This window comes from Musca vetustissima, unplaced genomic scaffold (genome assembly GCF_032173495.1).
Source record: "Musca vetustissima isolate MV318-11 ecotype Yass unplaced genomic scaffold, APGP_CSIRO_Mvet_v1 utg23908, whole genome shotgun sequence".
Taxonomy (NCBI): domain Eukaryota; kingdom Metazoa; phylum Arthropoda; class Insecta; order Diptera; family Muscidae; genus Musca; species Musca vetustissima.
This window is the reverse complement of record NW_026879590.1, coordinates 188846-208023: the sequence shown is the minus strand read 5'-3', so window position 1 is coordinate 208023 and position 19178 is coordinate 188846. Positions and strand designations below refer to the sequence as shown.

The 19178-nt window shown below is 35.0% G+C and overlaps 5 protein-coding genes across 5 annotated transcripts; 3 read left to right on the top strand and 2 right to left on the bottom strand.

Moving 5' to 3' along the window:
• Positions 1 to 3526: 3526 nt before the first annotated feature.
• LOC133324560 (nucleoporin Nup35) lies at positions 3527 to 4626 on the top strand. Its single transcript, XM_061533401.1, has 2 exons — positions 3527 to 4418; positions 4479 to 4626. Exons 1-2 carry the CDS (start codon positions 3538 to 3540, stop codon positions 4621 to 4623), a joined length of 1026 nt encoding a protein of 341 aa, XP_061389385.1. The 5' UTR covers positions 3527 to 3537; the 3' UTR covers positions 4624 to 4626.
• Positions 4627 to 5095: 469 nt separating this feature from the next.
• LOC133324550 (glucose-induced degradation protein 8 homolog) lies at positions 5096 to 6056 on the bottom strand. The gene is made up of 4 exons (XM_061533392.1): positions 5867 to 6056; positions 5578 to 5803; positions 5342 to 5513; positions 5096 to 5276 (listed from the first exon to the last, which is right to left on the bottom strand). Exons 1-4 carry the CDS (start codon positions 5982 to 5984, stop codon positions 5103 to 5105), a joined length of 690 nt encoding a protein of 229 aa, XP_061389376.1. The 5' UTR covers positions 5985 to 6056; the 3' UTR covers positions 5096 to 5102.
• A 2445-nt stretch (positions 6057 to 8501) lies between these two features.
• Positions 8502 to 12463, top strand: LOC133324559 (probable ATP-dependent RNA helicase DDX46). The gene is made up of 5 exons (XM_061533400.1): positions 8502 to 8518; positions 8801 to 9091; positions 9147 to 10248; positions 10335 to 11335; positions 11418 to 12463. Exons 1-5 carry the CDS (start codon positions 8502 to 8504, stop codon positions 12460 to 12462), a joined length of 3456 nt encoding a protein of 1151 aa, XP_061389384.1. The 3' UTR covers position 12463.
• Positions 12464 to 13098: 635 nt separating this feature from the next.
• LOC133324552 (dystrophin-1) lies at positions 13099 to 15736 on the bottom strand. The gene is made up of 10 exons (XM_061533393.1): positions 15614 to 15736; positions 15338 to 15554; positions 15023 to 15272; positions 14597 to 14887; positions 14350 to 14524; positions 14257 to 14298; positions 14078 to 14171; positions 13783 to 13900; positions 13534 to 13714; positions 13099 to 13470 (listed from the first exon to the last, which is right to left on the bottom strand). The coding sequence occupies exons 1-10, from the start codon at positions 15729 to 15731 to the stop codon at positions 13106 to 13108; spliced, it is 1851 nt and encodes a 616-aa protein (XP_061389377.1). The 5' UTR covers positions 15732 to 15736; the 3' UTR covers positions 13099 to 13105.
• A 2081-nt stretch (positions 15737 to 17817) lies between these two features.
• LOC133324553 (transcription initiation factor TFIID subunit 8) lies at positions 17818 to 19049 on the top strand. The gene is made up of 5 exons (XM_061533394.1): positions 17818 to 17975; positions 18036 to 18322; positions 18384 to 18531; positions 18599 to 18721; positions 18817 to 19049. The coding sequence occupies exons 1-5, from the start codon at positions 17831 to 17833 to the stop codon at positions 19047 to 19049; spliced, it is 936 nt and encodes a 311-aa protein (XP_061389378.1). The 5' UTR covers positions 17818 to 17830.
• Positions 19050 to 19178: the final 129 nt, after the last annotated feature.

Genomic DNA, 19178 nt, shown 5'->3' with positions numbered 1-19178 from the left:
AATGAATATGGCAAGGTTTAATTGTTATTAATATTCTTATAGTGGATTTACACTAATCTGTCATGCAAAATAATGCATGTTAATCAATGTAAATCCATAAATCTGAAAAGAAAATGCCAAAAGATAGAGATTTTCTGGTATATTATTAAGGACCCCCGTCATGCCGATGAACCCCTTTTTGTATATGTGAGACAAAATTGATTTTTGTGCCAAAAATTGCATTTTGAGTCGTAAAGTGAGTTATTTTTTTTATTCCGACACAATTCTATTATTTTTGTACACAAAATTATTTACTGACAACTTTCAAAATGAACATTATTCACCAGATTGATAGGGTTTCATTTTCAAAATCAAAACTATTTTGATTTTCTTCATGCATTGTGTGTGTCACACATACATAAATAAACTTTCAAAAAATAAACATACTATGATAAATGCTGTACGGCATGATGTATAGTGTATGGGGCCCTTTAAACTAAATCCATTAAAATGGAAAAAGTTGTTATATTTGACATATTTCAAACCACATAGAAAATTGTTATTGTATGTAACACAAGTGTCATTCAGATATGTCGAAAAATGTAAACAATAAAACAAAGTATCAATTAATTTTATTTATTTTCAAAATGTAATATTTTTGAATTTTCTGAATAAAATTGAAAAACATGAATGAAAATCTTGCAAATTTATTATTGTATAGTTTCCAGATCTTTCCTCATACTTAGATATTGCTATATGTAGAGGTAACTCATACAAAAACAAAATAGGAATTTTGCATCGCAAAGGGATTGGCTTCACATTTTCCCATTAGGAAATTGAATTAAATTGTAAACCAAAAACAATGATATTCTGCTGCGATTTCTTTGATTTGATAATGTATAAATGTTAAATTCTCATGTCAATTCATGGTGGTAAAACCGGTACAGAAAAAAATTAAATGTGATAGTATATTTTTCCATCGTCTGCAGATTTGGGAATATAGCAAAAATAAATATCAGGTTCCCTATATATTCGTGAATTTAAATTTTCGAACTGCGACAAAAATATACGCCGACATGGCACTTTGCAGAAATAGTGTTGCCACACAATATAAACTGTATTCGTTTTTAACATTGTTTCTGTAATTTTTTAATAATTTCGTAAATTCTAACGATAATGTTATTATTATTTTTTAATATATGTATGAAAGACTCTTAATTGTCATTAATTTGTTGATTGATTTAAGGGGAACATTTGGTAACCGTATCTAGTACGATCTTATCGATCTTGTACGATCTTATTGCAAATCAGCTGTTTGTGTCAAGCGAGAGATTCATTCGGAATAAATGCAACACAAACCTATGTATCTTTTTAAAATTGTTTTTTTATGACGTTTCATCTTAATTTTGTGATTTTAAACAAATTATAAACAATAATAATATGTTAATTTATCATCATATGCATTTTTTATTTCAAAAATAATATTCTTTTATATAAAAAAAACATGAATACACCCGACTCTCACTATGAAAATGTAAATGTAAAGAGTACACCTCAAATGGGTGTAAAGTGTGTTACAGAACACCTCGGCGTGCACTTCTGTCGTTGATGTGAATGCAAGAACCAAGGTATATTTAATAAGGTAGCCGCATCGGCCCAGCTGTTGGTGCAAATAAATGTCAAAAATGTTGTTGTAATGTTGAACGAAAAAATTAAAAAACAAAATTATAAATGAAAATCTCCGAATTTCGAAGAGCTTGTTTGGCAATACTTTTATTAACATTTTCTACAAGAATTTGTGTAAAAAAATCTTGTCAATCTGTTTGTTTTTGCAGAATATTTTTGACATATCAAAATACAACAACCGATGTTTGTTGTAGAAATTCGTCGATGCGGCTACCTTGTATATCTACCTTGGCAAGAACATGCCCGATTGTTAAGCTCATATTGCATTATCGTATTTTTTTATTTGAAATATGTGTACAAATCAGTATTGCAGTTACATTTGGTCTGTTCCCTTACTGCAAGAATCTACTATTTTTTACTCCGATAACACTTTTTTCCTTTATAATATCGAAAAAAATGGCAAAATCGAGTAGAATCTTGCAGTACGGGAACAGACCAATTGTATAATTGTACCAGGTACATTTTACTAAATTTTGTAACCAAGGCAGAACAATACAAGAAATGCTGTCATTTTTTACAGAAAAAGTAACAGCTCATAACGCCCATAACGCAAAAAAATGATTTTGTAGTAAATTTGCGTTTAGATTTACGAAATCTACTCGATCTCAAATGTATACGTCAAATATGATCCACTGGATTTGAGAACAGGTTTAACGTATACGCTATGATATTGACTTTTGAAATCGAGTGAGTAGTCCAAAAGCTCTCTAGCATCTACAATTTAGTACCAAAATTTATAAATCGAATCGATTGGCAAGACATCTTCTAAATGTACGTTTACGTTGTAGCGAATTTCGTTAACCCAGTGGGTTTAAATTGTCAATTCCGTTATATATATATATATATATATATAAATCCGGTTCAATGTAAACGTTTATTACCAGTTTTTGAGTACGGGAACACATTCCGGATTTAAATTAAGAAATTTTAATTACTCCAATTTTATAGTTTGCAGGTGAGATTTGGAAATGGCAACCCTTCACTTCTCTCGCTCCCAAACTGACAAATGTCGTAAGTAAAATTGCTTAATGCAATTTTGGTAACACCATAGTTTAAAGTATCGAATTTGAGCAAGGAAACACAAACGAGAATTCAGGACATGCGAATCCTGACGTTATTTTATGTGTTTCCCCTTTTAGTGTGGTAACTGCATCAGCTTAGCAGTTGGCACAAGTATATGTCAGAAATGTTGTTCTAATTTAAAACCAAATAATTGTAATGAAAAATCCCTTGTTTTTAAAGATTTTCTTAGTGCAACACATTTATTACCATTTTCTGAATAAATTTGTGTAAAAACATTTTTGAATCGGTTATTGCAAAATATATTTGTCGTATGTCTGATTCGATTACCATTTAGTAAGGTAATCGAATGCCTTGCATTCGAGCATCAACAACTGGTCAGTTCCCGTTCTGCAAGAATCTACTACTTTTTACTACGATAACGAATTTTCCTTTATGGTATCGACAAATATTGTAAAATCTAGTAGATTCCTGCCATGATGCAATAATAAGGTGATGTATCAAAACAAAAGTCTTTGTTTTTGTCTCGACCTTCTGTCAAATGTTTCCTTATAATATTTCATATGGTTGTCAACAATGCACATCGAATTCAAGTGGAAATTACGCTCTTTGACAGTTAATCAAGACATCAGCTGCTCTAACTGGACTACCTATTCATTGTGCCATGATTCGTGCAGTACGGGAACAGGCCATACATGTGTCTGACGCCGCCAATATTGAACTTATCGCCGACAAAATATTTTTGCAAGCTGCGATCAAACATTCAAAGCGTTGACTGTTGACATCTGCAGATGCTCATCGAATTTTTAGTTAATTCCCTCCATAACGCGTTAAATTAAATTATTGTATAAAATGGAACCCATGGCACTCGGGAGTCCAAGCGGCAGCCCTGCAACTAATCCATATCTGCCATCATTTCTATTAGGGGAACAACAGACACCAACAACACCCAGAAACAACACGCTTTCTCCCAACAAAGCCGGTGCGAGGAATCTTTCATTTGGATTTGCTACTTCTCCCGGCGCCAATTCGCCACAGCAAGATTATAACAGATCCACTCTGGGTCAAAAAACACTATTTGGTGGCTATCAAACACCATCGGTTGGTCAAAATGCAAATTTCCCCGGTACCCCAATACAAAATCACAATTCGAGCATATCTGGACCGCCAACACAGGGTCTTTTCGATTCCTTGCGAAGTGAACGCAATCAGATACAAACACCAACGAGAAATTTACCAACCCAATCACAACTTGGGACTCCAGTCATGGGTCATCCAAATACAAGTATAGCAGCATACGGCTTAAATCAGAGCATACAGTCCCAATACAATGAATCCTATAACAACAACTCATTCAATATGTCACGTCCAGGTGTAATGTCACCTATGTTGCCGGGAACACCAGGCAATATAACAACTGGTATAAATTCATCACAAATGCAGTGTCCACAGCCACCACGTTATACAGAATTCTGGATAACTGTGTTTGGATTTCCATCTAGCGCCACTCCCGTTATTTTGCAGCATTTCGCTCAATGTGGTACCATTGTGGATAAAGTGTTTCCCTCTCAGAATGGAAATTGGGTACATTTGAAATATTCGTCTAGGCTTGAGTGTGATAAAGCCCTTAACTATAATGAAAAGATTTTAGCCAATAATATAATGATAGGTGTGACCCAGTGCAAAGATAAAGCAATAATCGATAAAGAGAATCTTTGTGAAGCGAATACACAGTAAGTTTTTTTTGCAAGATGTTTGATTGACAAAGCTAATTTTCTTTATTTTTTCCACAGACCTACCGTGCAAAAAGTTCGTCCCTTGGCGCAAACGGCATATAAGAGTGCCCAAACGGATACATCGGTTGTGGCAAATTCTAATGCACCACAAAAAAGTTCGGGAATAATGAACAAAGCTATGGATCTATTCTTTGGCTGGTAGTGTAAATCGCATTTTGTCTATAAATATCTTAAATTGTTTATTAAAAAAAATTATGCATCTTTTATAATTTGTTTTGAGAAAATACACGTTTTTATTATGTCACGAATAAGTTGTAGTTTATTAACATTGGGGGTATTTTTGAAACTTATAAAAGAAGCATTGATATATAGTGGATTCTTGCAGGTTTATTCCTGTTCATTGCTAATGCCTATTGCGTGTTTATCTGAATATTCACGGCAACATTACTTCATATAAGTCGTAATTTCTATCCCAAACATAAATAAAACTAGCTTCGTATGTTATGTTTTGTATTTATTTAAAAACTACGGGTTGAAATATGTTATGTAAACAAATGTTTTAAATAATGGTAATAATAGGTACATTAAAATTATATGTGATTTCCTAATGATTTACTTTCTTCTCAATATCTCGCATTTATATTGCAAATAATATTTGTTCATTCGTGATAAACTAAGAATTTATTTAGGCTCAATGATAGCATTTTCAAGATCTTTCATTTTTGGATAATTGACCTCGCGGGCATCCAACTTTGACTGTGCCCACATTATTAACTTCAACAAGAACATTATTTTTGGCGTAGAATCAGCACTGTGCTCACTTTTCAATATAGCCGCATTAAGTTCACTGGCGATCTAAAACAACAAAAAGTTTGTTACTACATATAAAATTTTTAAGATAATTGCATATGTCATACTACCTTCTGTCTATGCGACTGTTCCAGAAGATACGAAAATGGACTTTCTTGAGGTTTTTCGAATGCCAATAATGCCAAGGTACGTTCAAGTTCGCACAAAACTTCTGGTATATCTTCTCCGGCTTCCGACAGGCGACTCTGGGCAAATGATAAGGCTTCCTCAATTTTTCCAGCTCTGAAAAAATGTAACAAATATTCCATTTAATACCACTACAATGCATCTAATTCACACAAAATACCTTATTAGTTCAATTAATTGCAATTGTTGCAGGTGGAAATATAGATATCTGTCACTGTCTAGCAATTCGGGATGTAGTTGGTTTACCAACTGTGTTGCCTCTTGGATCCGTCCATTTTGTATAGCTTCACGTATCAGTATACGATCATCCAAAGAATTCAACTCCACGGAGGGTTCCATTAAACCAGCTTCAACCTGGAATTTTTCTGCCGCTTCTTTGAAACCCTCTAGAAAATCACAAATTTGATATATTTACAACATTTAAATTCATTGATTGCCAACAAACTCACCAGTTACCAAATAATTCATAATTAGCCGATTCATGTCTGCCTGCTTAAACGGAAATTGTTCCAAACGCATCATCCACTCATCTTTGGTAATCCCATCGTTCTTGTCGTTGTAGCTCATTTTCTTATTTTTCCTTATTTTGCCAATTTTGAAGCCGTTTTTAAACAAATGAAAAGAAACAAATGCTGAGTGTCAACCGAATAGCCTTAACAGTTAACACGTATTTCTAATCTAAGCCAAATGACGTTGATTGCAAGCAGGAAAAAATAAAAATTCACAAAATACAGTTCCTCTTTGTGTTCACCTTTGTTAACGAAGGCAAACGAAGTTGATGAGTACAAAGCACTTTTGTCACGCCGATCTAAATAAAAAGCGTTCCACATGCAACGAATAGAAGGAGAAAGAAGAGAATGGGTGAAAAACAAACTCAAAGCAAAATGGCCGTTAAATGTATTGCTTACGGATGAGAGGGTGATGCATAACGCCGATAGCACTGTATTGTGTAGAAAGAGGGAATGGAAGAATGACAATCAGCTGATGCATTTTCCCGCAACGAACTGAAGGAACTAGTTCATACAGGGCGACCCAAAGTGCGAACATTTTACACTGAGAGCCATTATTTCAAATGTGTTGACATAAAAATATAAAAATACATTTAAACTGCATTTAGATTTGCGAAATCCACTCGACTCTAATGTCAATTCCATAGCGTATACGTAAACTATAATCCACTAGATTTTTATGAACAGGATTAACGTGAATTATGCGTTATGGAATTGACGTTTGAAATCGAGTGGATTTAGTAGTCTAAACGTGCTCTTACAAGGTAGGTCATTGCTGTTTACAATTTTTCTCAAGGTGGCTTTTTCTATGTATGTATTGAAATATATTGAAATTTAAGTCCCAATTTAGATTAGGCGAGTTTACTTGAGGCAAGTCGTTGTTTGTAGGAGAGAGGGCCAAGGGGAATAGAAATTGAAAAAAAAAATGTTCGTACCGGCAATTTTTTGCCAATTCGTTTTGTAATACGGCGTTTACATTAGAACTTTTTACCGGGTTAACCTACTCTATGAAGATTTATTTGACATAGTCCGCTTTTCCACAGGCAGATTTTTATTTGGAAAATTTTTTTTTCTCCTTTGCAATTTTCGCTTGCTTTTCCATTAGCAAATTTTTCTTTGCCAAATTTGCGAATCAAAATGCAAAAGAAAGAAAAAAACGTCAAAAAAAAGGTTTTTTAATATTTTATTTATTTTTTATATAATTTTATTATATAAATTGCAAAAATTAAAAATTAAATTTCACTTGCACAAATTAAAGCAACAGGTTTGTAAACAAAAGCCTGTGTGTCAGTAAAACGAATAGGTTCAAAAGGAAATGTCAACAAAACTGTTTTCAGCGAACAGAGCAAAGCAGAATTTGCGTGTACGGCAAATTCTGAACAGGCAAATTTTTGTTTTTCTTCCTCGCACCCCTCTCGCCTACAAACTCAGTATTTGCCAAATAAAAATTTGCCTGTGGAAAAGCAGACATATATACAATGAAATTGATAAGTTAAACCCACTGGGTTAACGAAATCCGGTAAAATGTAAACGCCGTATAATTTTGTTTGTAGTGTCAGTAATTTGAAATACCAATCCAGAACATTGTCACAAAATGTCAAAATAAAAAAATATTTTTGAAACCGAATTGCCTTGTATAGACGCATGAAGCAAGTTCAAAAGAGAACGATAAAAATTGCCGCAAGTAAACTCGACTAATCTAAATCAGGACTAAATGAAATGAATTTAATTTTTACACCTTTCGTAACTCTACTTCTACTTTTTACGATTCTCTTTTAAATATCTTGTCACTTTACTACCTCTCTTTCCTAAGAACTCAGCAGAGTTGTTAACAAAAGTTTATTGTGTAAACCCCCTGTCAAGATTTATTAAAAGGGTCACCACGCTACCGAAAGTCAGCTGTAAATTCTTCAGTATATTGTCAAAAAATCCGGACTTTGTTTACGTTTTTATAATGGAAGTCAATTCACAATATTGAATTCTGACAGTAAACTTAATAAGCAGCTGATATGCAGCTGGAATAAATTACTAGCACATACATGGCACTGGATTCGTAACGCTAATATGTTAAAATAGATTGATTGAAGGTTTCATTATAGGGATCCATAGTCGAGAGTAAAAGTTGACTTTCGATTTTTGCCTCTGACTAAAAAGTTGACTTTTCGATTTTTCGATCGAAATTGATTTTCGACTTTAACCGCACGCGTTGTCAACATGCTTACAACGCCGTCATTCATTAACAGTATGACTCGGTTCTCTGACTGCAGCTGTTGTGAGTGTATGTGTTGTAAACAACACCGGGTTTTTATTTAGTCTCCATCCCACCTCATTCGTAAACTTTCGGTTAACCATTTTGAGTTCATCTTTATCGGCCATTTGTCTTCTCCTCCCATTCGTTAGCACGTGGAACGTTTTTCAATTTCACTTCAGTCGGTGATTGAAGGCTTCAATCATTATTCCGGCATTTTCTTGATTTGCAAATTGTCAAACGATTATCAGAAATAATTTATTTTACAATTATATTGCAGTTGTTATTGTCCACACGTAATCCAAGAAATCGGTGTTTAAGAACAAAATGTCAAAAAGCTCTGGGTGAGTACAGCCACTGATTTGGTTTGGTAGTAGTCGATGGATTGAAATGTGTATCGTTTAAACGTTTAAGAATTGCATTTTGTAAATTTCAATCAATCTGTGAATTATTGCATAAAACACTATATGTCGAATGCTTGCCTACAATTGCTGGAATAATCTGTGGTCATCGGTTCTTTTGAGCTCAGGGCAAATGTGTTGTGTATTCCGGTGCCCAGTTTATTCAATGTTATATTGGAAGTCAAGTTTTTTTCATCCCATATATAATATCTGTTTATATTTTAGAAGGGATCGTGACCGGGATAGGGAACGTGATCGAGACCGAGACTACGAAAGGGAACGTGAACGAGATCGTGAAAGAAAACGTCGATATTCAAGGAGTAGGAGTAGGTCACCAAAGGACAGATCATCACGTAATGGAAATGGCGGAAGTAGCAGCAGTAATCGGAACCGAGACGAAAGAAAACGAGATCGGAATGAACGTGACCATCGAGATTTTGATAGAAGAAGAGATGAAAAACGCCGAAGGGAGTCTCCTTCGCAATCAAAGCTGAAGGAATATGAACGGGAAAAACAGTGAGTAACATATTTGACAATTTGCTATCGATTTTCATCTTTCTTCTATTAACAGACGTCAAATGGAAAGAGAACGAGAGCGGGAACGGGAAAAAGAACGTGAAAGGGATCGTGAACGAGAAAGGGACAGAGAACGAGAACGACAACGGGAAATTGTTCGTGAAAAGAACATAGAAGAAACCCAAACGACAAAATCTGCTCCTCCCACAACAATTGTCATAAATGAGGATTCGAGCAGTTCTTCGCCCGAAGAGGAAGAAATCGACAAAGAGGAAGAGCAACGCCGGCTGGAACTGGAAATGATAAAACGTAGAGAGCGCATTGAACGTTGGCGTGCTGAAAGAAAACTTAAAGAATTAGAAGCTAACAAGAAAGATCTAAAATCGCTATTGCCCCCGCCCACTACAAATATTGTTTCCAAAAAGTGGAGTCTTGAAGATGAATCCGAAGAAGAGGACAACTCTATTACTACTGTCGATCTCAGCAAAGAACCCGATTCACCGCCTTCGAAATTCCATCGCATCAAGAAGCCCAAGGACGACGATGAGGATGAGAAAGTTGATCGATTAAAGTCATCGAAGAGTATCGTTATTGCAGCCAAAGCAAAAATTGAAGCTCTGAGGGAAGAAGAGGAACTCAAAGTTGAACAGATGAAAAAGGTCAAAGAGGAAGAGGAATACTCTAAAAAGGAGGCTGCTGCTGCTGCAAAAGAATCTGCTGCGGCCGAAGATAACGACGAAATTGATCCATTGGATGCCTATATGCAAGAGGTTGCCAAAGAAGTGCGACAGGTGAATCATATCATTACACAACCCAAAAAACAACAGGGCGTTGTAATTCTGACCGGCATGGCCAAAAAGAAATCAACGGTGAACAAAAATAAGGGAGAATTAATCGAACAGAATATGGACAGTTTGGAATATTCCAGCGAGGAAGAACTGGAAGATATCAAAGACACTGCAGCCAGCTTGGCTAATAAACATCGTAAAGATTTACCCAAAATTGATCATTCTGGCGTCGAATATGCCCCATTCCGTAAAAACTTTTACGTTGAGGTTCCCGAATTGGCCCGAATGACACAGCAGGAAGTTGAAAAGTATCGAGCAGAATTGGAAGGTGTACAGGTTAAGGGCAAAGGTTGTCCTAAGCCCATCAAGGTATGGATTTTTTCTAATTGCATTTTAATGTAACTTTTCCGATAATCGATGGTCACTTGATTCTAATACCACTTCCTTTCTTTCAGACTTGGGCACAGTGTGGCGTTAGCAAAAAGGAAATGGATATTTTACGTAAATTGGGCTTTGACAAGCCAACACCCATCCAGTGCCAAGCGATTCCTGCTATTATGTCTGGGCGAGATTTAATAGGTATTGCAAAAACTGGCAGTGGCAAAACGCTAGCATTCATTTTACCCATGTTTAGGCACATCCTCGATCAGCCAGAACTGGAAGATGGTGATGGACCGATATCAATTATAATGGCGCCAACCCGTGAATTGTGTATGCAAATCGGCAAGGATATCCGCAAGTTCTCCAAGAGCTTGAATTTGCGCGTTGTTTGCGTCTATGGCGGTACAGGCATGTTTGAACAAATCGCCGAGCTTAAACGTGGCGCCGAAATAATCGTCTGTACTCCAGGACGCATGATTGATATGTTGGCAGCCAATTCGGGCCGGGTGACTAATTTGCGCCGTGTTACATACATTGTCTTGGACGAAGCCGATCGTATGTTCGACATGGGTTTCGAACCTCAGGTAATGCGTATCATTGATAATGTAAGGCCAGATCGTCAAACGGTAATGTTTAGTGCAACCTTTCCAAGACAAATGGAGGCTTTAGCTCGTCGCATTCTCAAGAAGCCAATCGAAGTAATAGTTGGTGGCCGATCTGTCGTCTGCAAAGATGTAGAACAACATGTCGCCGTTATGGAAGACGATGCCAAGTTCTTCAAACTGTTGGAATTATTGGGCATTTACCAAGAAAAGGGTAGCATTATTGTGTTTGTCGATAAACAAGAAAACGCCGACATCCTCCTGAGAGACCTAATGAAGGCCTCGTACCCGTGCATGAGTTTGCACGGTGGAATCGATCAATTCGACAGAGACTCGACGATATTAGATTTTAAATCTGGTAAGGTGCGTCTTTTAATAGCTACCTCTGTAGCAGCACGCGGTTTAGATGTCAAGGATTTGATTTTAGTTGTAAATTACGATGTTCCCAATCATTATGAGGACTATGTTCACAGGTATGTTGCGATTTCTAATTGACTCCATTGGATATTCTTTTTTGATCCTGAACCAAACATATTGATGTCTATTTTTATTTAGATGTGGTCGAACGGGTAGAGCGGGTAAAAAAGGTAGCGCCTGGACTTTCCTAACATATGATCAAGGACGGTATGCGGGCGAAATCATACGGGCATTAGAACTTTCGGAGACCCCAGTTCCCGAAGAGTTGCAGAAACTGTGGAATGAATACAAGGCTGGCCAGGAAGCGGAAGGAAAGAAAGTACACACCGGCGGTGGTTTCAGTGGCAAGGGTTTCAAATTTGACGAACAAGAGGCAAATGCGGCCAAGGAAAGCAAAAAACTACAAAAGGCAGCACTTGGTCTAGCCGATTCTGACGACGAAGAAGACATAGAGAATGACATTGATCAACAAATTGAGCAACTATTTGCAGCTAAACGCACTGTGAAGGATACATCTGTGCCCACTCCAGCCGTTACTGTGGTAGCCGCTACACCTACGGCTGGCAGTACAGTCATTGCTAGTGCAAATCCTACGTCAGCCTCCAATCCTGTTGGTTCTGATAAACTTGAGTTAGCCAAGCGGTTGGCATCGAAAATTAGTACCAACAAGAATTTGGGCACTGACGGCAAGGCCTGTACACAAGTTGCAGCCGAAGCCATATTAAAGGGTTCCAGCGCTACACAGCCAATGATTACTGCCCGTTCCGTAGTAGAACAGTTGGCTGCCAAGCTCAATAATAAACTTAACTATCAGCCCAAAGATGACGAAGACGCTGCTGGATCGGGTCTGTTGCCCAATCAAGCTAATTCATTTACGAAATATGAAGAGGAACTGGAAATCAATGACTTCCCACAACAGGCACGTTGGAAGGTAACGTCCAAAGAAGCACTGGCTCAAATATCTGAATATTCTGAAGCCGGTTTAACAGTGCGTGGAACGTATGTTCCGCCAGGAAAGAATCCCCCCGAAGGCGAACGTAAATTGTATTTGGCAATAGAAAGCTGTAGCGAATTAGCTGTTCAAAAGGCTAAACGAGAAATAACCCGCCTTATCAAAGAGGAGTTGTTGAAACTCAGCTCAGCACATCATGTTTTCAATAAGGGCCGATACAAAGTTCTATAAATGAACAAGACTTGCAAGGGTTCAATAATGTTCGCCATTATGGTTGGTGGTCACGAGGTAAACCTAGTTAAAAATATTTGATCATTTTATAATTGTTCTATTCTATATTGGTCTAAGTTCTAGTAATATAAGAAGCAGAAGAAGAATCGTAACGATTTTAAAGCTATTTGAATTGCAAACAGAGAAAACAAATAAAGAAGATCCATTTTTTGGAACATTTCATTAATTTGACCAAATATAAATGTTTTATTAGGTAAACAAAAAAAGTTTTTTTTTTTTGGAAAAACGTACCAAAACATAAACAAGACTTATATTGGAGAATTATTTTAAACACATTTTATTTAAAAATCATGACTTTTTACTGCAAAGGGTTATTTTCGAAAAAGGTCTAAAGCATTAACAAAACATTTATTGGAGAATTATTTTAATCACAATTTATTTAAAAATCTATGAGTTTAAGGTAAAACATTGAAGGAAGAAAATTAGTTTGATTTAAGCATATATTGTGGAAATCAATTTCACCATACTTACACCCATCTATTTATGGTTCAAAAAGCACGTTTTTTGTTTATATAATATAATACTTGGAGTATTTCTTACATTTTCTTAGACTAACAACTACACACTTTATTCATGTTACAATTTAATTCAAACTAATTCGCCGACATTCCGCAGTGTTTATTATTGATTCCAATACATTCTCTAAGTTCTGGGTTGCTTCGGATAAATCCGTATTGTCACTGTGTGAATCATCAACAATTTCCTTGACTTTGTTTAATAAAAGTTTAAAGTTAGCCATTTCCGTTTCACGTGCATTGACACCATAATAATTCAGTTCGTCTTGTGAAGGTACTTCGGCCAGAACAGAAAGAGGTTGTTGATTCGAATTCAATGAAATGGGTGGAAGTGATGAAAAACGCCTTTGGTTAAACCATGAACTTAAATCATTGATTGAGTAATCGGATTTGTTTGCATCTAGGTATGTGCGATTAATGTCTGCTCCATTAACTGAAATAAATCGAATCAAATAAGTGAATTGGATAGGAAATATAAGATGGATAATTAACTTACTGGAATGTGTTAAGTTATCTTTAGATACATAGCTAATTGGAGGATTATTTACGCCGCATATTGATTGCACATTGATAACAGCGCTTACATTATCCATATTGGGAGATTTGGCGGCAGCATAACCCCAACGATTTGGTGTACTAGAGGTGGGAAAGGTTTTCACACTATCCGAAGAAGTTTGCTGTGAATGAAAATAATGATTGAATACTATGTTCTTATAGACTTGATATCTTATTTTCATAAACTTACAGAAAAGTTCCTCATTTCAGATATTATATCATTTAGAAATTGTTGATGTTTTCTTAGGAAAACAGACATTTCATCTGGTGTTGTTGTATCTATACATTTAAGTTGATCTTCTACTTTTCTGTAATAATTATATATAAAACGTATATAGTTATAGATATGTAATTAAATTTATCTAAATTGAAATTTGAATTCTAACAGTTATTAACATGGTCATTATATCAATACTTTTATTTTCATTAAAATAAAAATTCATATTATCCATTAAGTTTGTTGCTTTTTTTGACTTGTTACTTACTCATTTTGATTCATAAGTTTGTCAATTATAATTTGCAATTTTTCGGAAACATTTATAGCAGTCGATGCTGTTGTCGTAAGACAGGCTATGGATGCTAGGAAAAATAATCAAAATTGTATACATAAAATTTTTTTAAAAATCAAGTATGTATGTCATACCATCAACATCAGATTTTTGACTCTGATCAATCTGTTGTACTTTTGACTTCTCCTCCGATGTCGCTATAGCAGATTTCTCAATAGAAGTCGGCTTAGCATTTGGTGCCTTAAGACTTATTGTTGATGCGTTTGACGATCTGTTTGTCGCTATTGTTACAAGTTCAGTATCGTTTTGTGTTATTGTTTCATTGGCAAAACCTTTGCTTTCCTCACTAGCCTTTTTGGTCGTACAAAAAACGCCAGTACACAATTTTGATAAGTAGTATGAAAACTTTTTCGGTGGTATATCCTGTAAAGAAAATTCAAACATATATTTTACGCTACAAAATTACTTGCCACGATAATCGTATACCAAACTTACTTCTGTAAAAACTTCATACATGCGATGGCCAATGCCATGTTTATGATTTGTATAGCCAGTTGCAAAGCATTTTAAACACAGCGATAAGTCCTTACACGTTTGACATTTGAAACGAATCCCTGTTATTTTTTCTAAACCACACGATGCACAGGTGTTCAAATGAATAAGTCTTTCCGTATCTTCGATTCGCTTTATGAGGGCAATCAAATTTGCATAGATTAGAAATCGTGTTTGAGTCGTGGTCCATAGACAAAGGAATTGATAATCGGTGAGTCCCGACAGGTTGTGACACTGTTATTGAAAAAGAGGGATCTTTTAAGTTTAACGTAAACTAGGAGGAAATTCCAACCATATTAGAAAACACTTGTTATAATGTAAGAACCATATTGTAATATTTTGTGAAATTATTTTCTTTTAACAACTCACCCTAGAATAACACTGTTCCAAAACCATAGATATATTTTGTGAACCATATGCTGCTCCTTCTCCAAGATATGAAAATATCTTAGCCAAAATATTTAACATATACTCAAAATTAAGCTTGGCCACACATTTTGTTTTGCGATGTTTTATTAGGCTATAAAACTCCATGACCATTTGATCGGATGCGTAAAGTTTACATAGTAGTAAGAATGTGATTTTTATTTCAAGTAAAGAAATGGAATGTCGCCGGTGTCTATAACCAAGTACAGTGCATATATTACATATCTGAAAACCTCACCATAATTATTTTGTACTTACGGATCAAATATATTCCAAAAGAAATTTGAAAGAACTGCTGTGGCGGACTCTAAGGAATATGCGGACACTTTTGTAAAATGTCCTAATTTTTCACAAGCAAAGAATATGTCATGTATTAGGGATGTCAACTGAAACGGCGGCACCATTAAGTTCACATCATCATGCATTCCATGTCGATCCATAACCGCCAGCACCAATTTATATGGTATATTATTGGCTAAAGAAAATAAATCAACTTTAGAGACAGTTTATTTTATTTATATTTCTACAACTTACTAAAAACAATCTTCTGCAATTTAACGAATTTCGCCGCACATCGATACACGGTAAACTTGTATCCTTCAAATTCAGCCTGAAGTTCATTCATGATATTGGTTAACGTTGGAAAATGCATGCCACCTGTTAACATAAGAGAAGGTAAAACAAGTGATGAATTATGGGAAAAAAAAACAATTGACTGTTCCACACACTACCTGATTCCTCCATATCCATATTTGATATTAATATTTTGCCAAGGAAGACTTTAGTTTCGAAATGTTATTGCCACTAGTTGCTTTCTTTCACTCACTGCTATATAATGTAATGGGTTAATTACTTTTTAATTCATTATTAAAGCGTTTGATCCTTTGCCCGCTTTCACAAATCATTCGTTAAAATAAGTGTCAAACTTGATTTTGAATATTGTTTACATTTTGTGTGGTGTAATGTTACCTGCACTGTTTTCACATCAATCACAATAGATGTACCAAAGCCAATTGAATTGTGACGGCGGCAATAAATGGTTTCGCAGCAATGTTTTTGCTACATTTACATATAACAAGGTAGATATACAAGGTAGCCGCATGTTTCTTCGGTTGTTGTATTTTGATATGTCAAAAATATTTTGCAAAAACAAACAGATTGACAAGATTTTTTTACACAAATTCTTGTAGAAAATGTTAATAAAAGTGGTGCCAAAAAAGCTCTTCGAAATTCGGAGATTTTCATTTATAATTTTGTTTTTTAATTTTTTGATTCAACATTACAACAACATTTTTGACATTTATTTGTCCAACAGCTGGCCCGATGCGGCTACCTTATTAAATATACCTTGACATATAACATGGTTTAAAGTGTGTTCGTTTACTTTTCCAGTAACATTTACTCAGTACTCCCGTCCAGTAAAAAGTTTTTATCGATACAGCTGATTACAGCTGCCAGCTAAAATAAAAAATTAATAGCAAAGCAAATTTATAGTTTATATTATTCTTTTTATTTGTACTTGCGCTTTCGTTATCCACTTTAATGATAAATTCTACAAAAACAAAATTTACTAATATTCAAATTATACAATTATTTTTTTTTTTGTATAAAATCATAACAATATCATATAACAACAAGTAAACCTCTATGTATATAGTGGCATGGTAAAAGAATACAAGGTACGATAACTTCAGATGGATAACAAAAAAGGAACTATGTGCATACCCAACAAGTTGTTGTTGTTGCAGCTGCCCTATTGGTTTTACAAAAGTGAATATTAATGAAAGGTTATGATTTCTTCCGAGTATCCAGTAGGGAACAAAATTAAATGTTAATTACTCCCAAAGGAAAATTTTTTTTTAATATTTTACCAAAATACGCGACGTCCCAAATCATAAATTTCTTTATATTATATAATATATTATTTATATTATACACATAAAAATATTTGTTTATATTTATCAAAACATTACACACACAGTCGCACCTTTTATAACGACTTTGGCATAACAAGCCACAACTAGTCTGTTCTCCCAGTTTTTTCTAAAATAACTATTTTTCCTTTATGATATGGAAAAAATAGTAAAAATTAGGAACAGACAAACTACTTTACTATCTCGTAATCTATTTTCCAAGGTCTATTAATAAGATCATCTTATTAAAAAAACAGCTTGATATCAACTGACTTGAGTTCCATTTAAAATTTTTTGACTTTAGACTATTATTTGCATTATTTATTTTATTGTCCTTGCGTTTTATTTGTCCATTTTAGTGTTTAAAGTTACAAAATCAAAATATACAAACTTTGCCAACATTCAAGTTGTTTGTAAACATATAGTTTTGATTGTTTAAAATGATATCAAAACAGCTTGTTACTAGTTAAATTTTCCCAGTAAGAATTTGCAAATACTCAGTAACACAATTGTCAAATTTTCTATCTCAAAATGCTCGTTTTTATTGGACATTTGCGTAAACGAACAACATCCAGTAACAATTTGTACAAATTATTGAGTAAACGAACATTCCTACTGTAAAATGATTACGGCATCCCTAATATGATCAGCTGATTTTCATATTTGTTCATGTCTCTTTCTATACAGTCGGCTGCTATGCATCGCACTCATTCGTAAACACATATACCAATCGGACATTTTGTTTTGAGCCCATTATTTATCTATCTTTTTTTCATACCACTCGGATTGGTGGATTGGTCTACCTATTTTCTATTCGTATTTAAAATTTGTGTGAAAAATGGAAAAAACTGAAAATACACAGATTACCGGCAATGCTAGACGTAAAATATTGAGCGTTGCCGTTTCTCAAATTCTTATGGAAAAGGGATTCGACAGCGTTGACAAGGAATGTTTGGAAACACTGACGGAAATGTTACAAAGCTGTAAGTTGGAATCCCGTTCAGTTTAAAACAAGTATAATTATAAGACACTTTTGTTTACAGTGCTCGTAGAGGTAGGACAATCTGCAAGAAGTTATTGTGAACTTTCGGGGCGTACAATACCGGTGGTTGGCGATGTTGTTGTGGCTCTGGTGAACATGGGAATTTCTTTACAGGGGATTGAGGCTTTCGCCAAACGGGAAGGGCGGCAAATCATATCAATGCCGCCACAGCAACAATCAAACAAACAATTGCCACTATTACAAGCTGGCACAAAATCTCAGCATCCGCCACATATCCTACCATATTTGCCGCTTTTCCCCGATCCACATGCCTACGTTAGAACACCGGTAAGATTAAATATGTTGTTTTTTAGTTTTTCTTCGTGAAAAACGATATTTGTTTTTGTAGACACATAAGCAACCTGTAACCGAATACGAAGCTATTAGAGAAAAGGCGGCTACCCAGAAAAGAGACATCGAAAAGGCACTGACAAAGTTCTTGGCAAAAACCTCGGAGACGCACAGTCTCTTTGATACAGAAGACAATATGTTTCCTCGTAAGTATTGTTTATCTAATTATATTCATGATTAATTTTCAATTATTTATCTATGTATATATCTCAGTGATTGCTTGCAAGCCAGCATTTCCAACTTATTTAGCTGCTTTGAATCCCACAGACCAAGTATTCGATTTTGAGGAATTAGAATACCACTATTTAGTGGCCAATAGAACAGAAGACTGTAAAGGTATTTGGACATATATTTTTAATATTTATTTAAATTCGAAATGATTGTTAATTTTGTATACGTAGATGATGATGAGAATGAAAGTGGCAATGAAGAAGGAGAAAGCAATGACAATGGTGAAGGTAGCGGCAGTGGTGGTGGCAATGATGAACCTGAGAAAAAAACCGAAAAGCCAGAAAAGGAAGTCAAACCAGAAAATGATATAAAGCCCAACTCAACGACCAACAAAGCCATTTTAGAGAATCCCAACATTGACAATCCATATTTAAGGGCGGCAACATTGCCGAAACGCACAAAGCCAGATCCCCTAGCTGCAGTCTCTTTGTAATACACAGATATTAAACAATAATGTGCATTTCAAAGTATTTTTATATATTCGAACTCTTTCTACATCCTCCCCCATGAATGGATTATTCATATTTGAACATTATTTATTAATATACAACTATAATATTTC

What these genes read in the sequence shown, in the direction of transcription:
- LOC133324560 (XM_061533401.1), top strand. Translation starts at nt 3,538, where the DNA reads ATGGAACCCATGGCACTCGGGAGTCCAAGCGGCAGCCCTGCAACTAAT. An exon ending in CTTTGTGAAGCGAATACACA is followed by an intron (nt 4,419 to 4,478) that starts GTAAGTTTTTTT and finishes TTTTTTCCACAG; the next exon opens with ACCTACCGTGCAAAAAGTTC.
- LOC133324550 (XM_061533392.1), bottom strand. Translation starts at nt 5,984, where the DNA reads ATGAGCTACAACGACAAGAACGATGGGATTACCAAAGATGAGTGGATG. An exon ending in TATGAATTATTTGGTAACTG is followed by an intron (nt 5,804 to 5,866) that starts GTGAGTTTGTTG and finishes GTGATTTTCTAG; the next exon opens with AGGGTTTCAAAGAAGCGGCA. An exon ending in CAATTAATTGAACTAATAAG is followed by an intron (nt 5,514 to 5,577) that starts GTATTTTGTGTG and finishes ACATTTTTTCAG; the next exon opens with AGCTGGAAAAATTGAGGAAG.
- LOC133324559 (XM_061533400.1), top strand. An exon ending in GAATATGAACGGGAAAAACA is followed by an intron (nt 9,092 to 9,146) that starts GTGAGTAACATA and finishes TTCTATTAACAG; the next exon opens with ACGTCAAATGGAAAGAGAAC. An exon ending in TATGAGGACTATGTTCACAG is followed by an intron (nt 11,336 to 11,417) that starts GTATGTTGCGAT and finishes ATTTTTATTTAG; the next exon opens with ATGTGGTCGAACGGGTAGAG.
- LOC133324552 (XM_061533393.1), bottom strand. Translation starts at nt 15,731, where the DNA reads ATGCATTTTCCAACGTTAACCAATATCATGAATGAACTTCAGGCTGAA. An exon ending in ATTGCAGAAGATTGTTTTTA is followed by an intron (nt 15,555 to 15,613) that starts GTAAGTTGTAGA and finishes TATTTTCTTTAG; the next exon opens with CCAATAATATACCATATAAA. An exon ending in GTCAAACGCATCAACAATAA is followed by an intron (nt 14,299 to 14,349) that starts GTCTTAAGGCAC and finishes AATCTGCTATAG; the next exon opens with CGACATCGGAGGAGAAGTCA.
- LOC133324553 (XM_061533394.1), top strand. Translation starts at nt 17,831, where the DNA reads ATGGAAAAAACTGAAAATACACAGATTACCGGCAATGCTAGACGTAAA. An exon ending in GACGGAAATGTTACAAAGCT is followed by an intron (nt 17,976 to 18,035) that starts GTAAGTTGGAAT and finishes TTTTGTTTACAG; the next exon opens with TGCTCGTAGAGGTAGGACAA. An exon ending in TAGAACAGAAGACTGTAAAG is followed by an intron (nt 18,722 to 18,816) that starts GTATTTGGACAT and finishes GTGGCAATGAAG; the next exon opens with AAGGAGAAAGCAATGACAAT.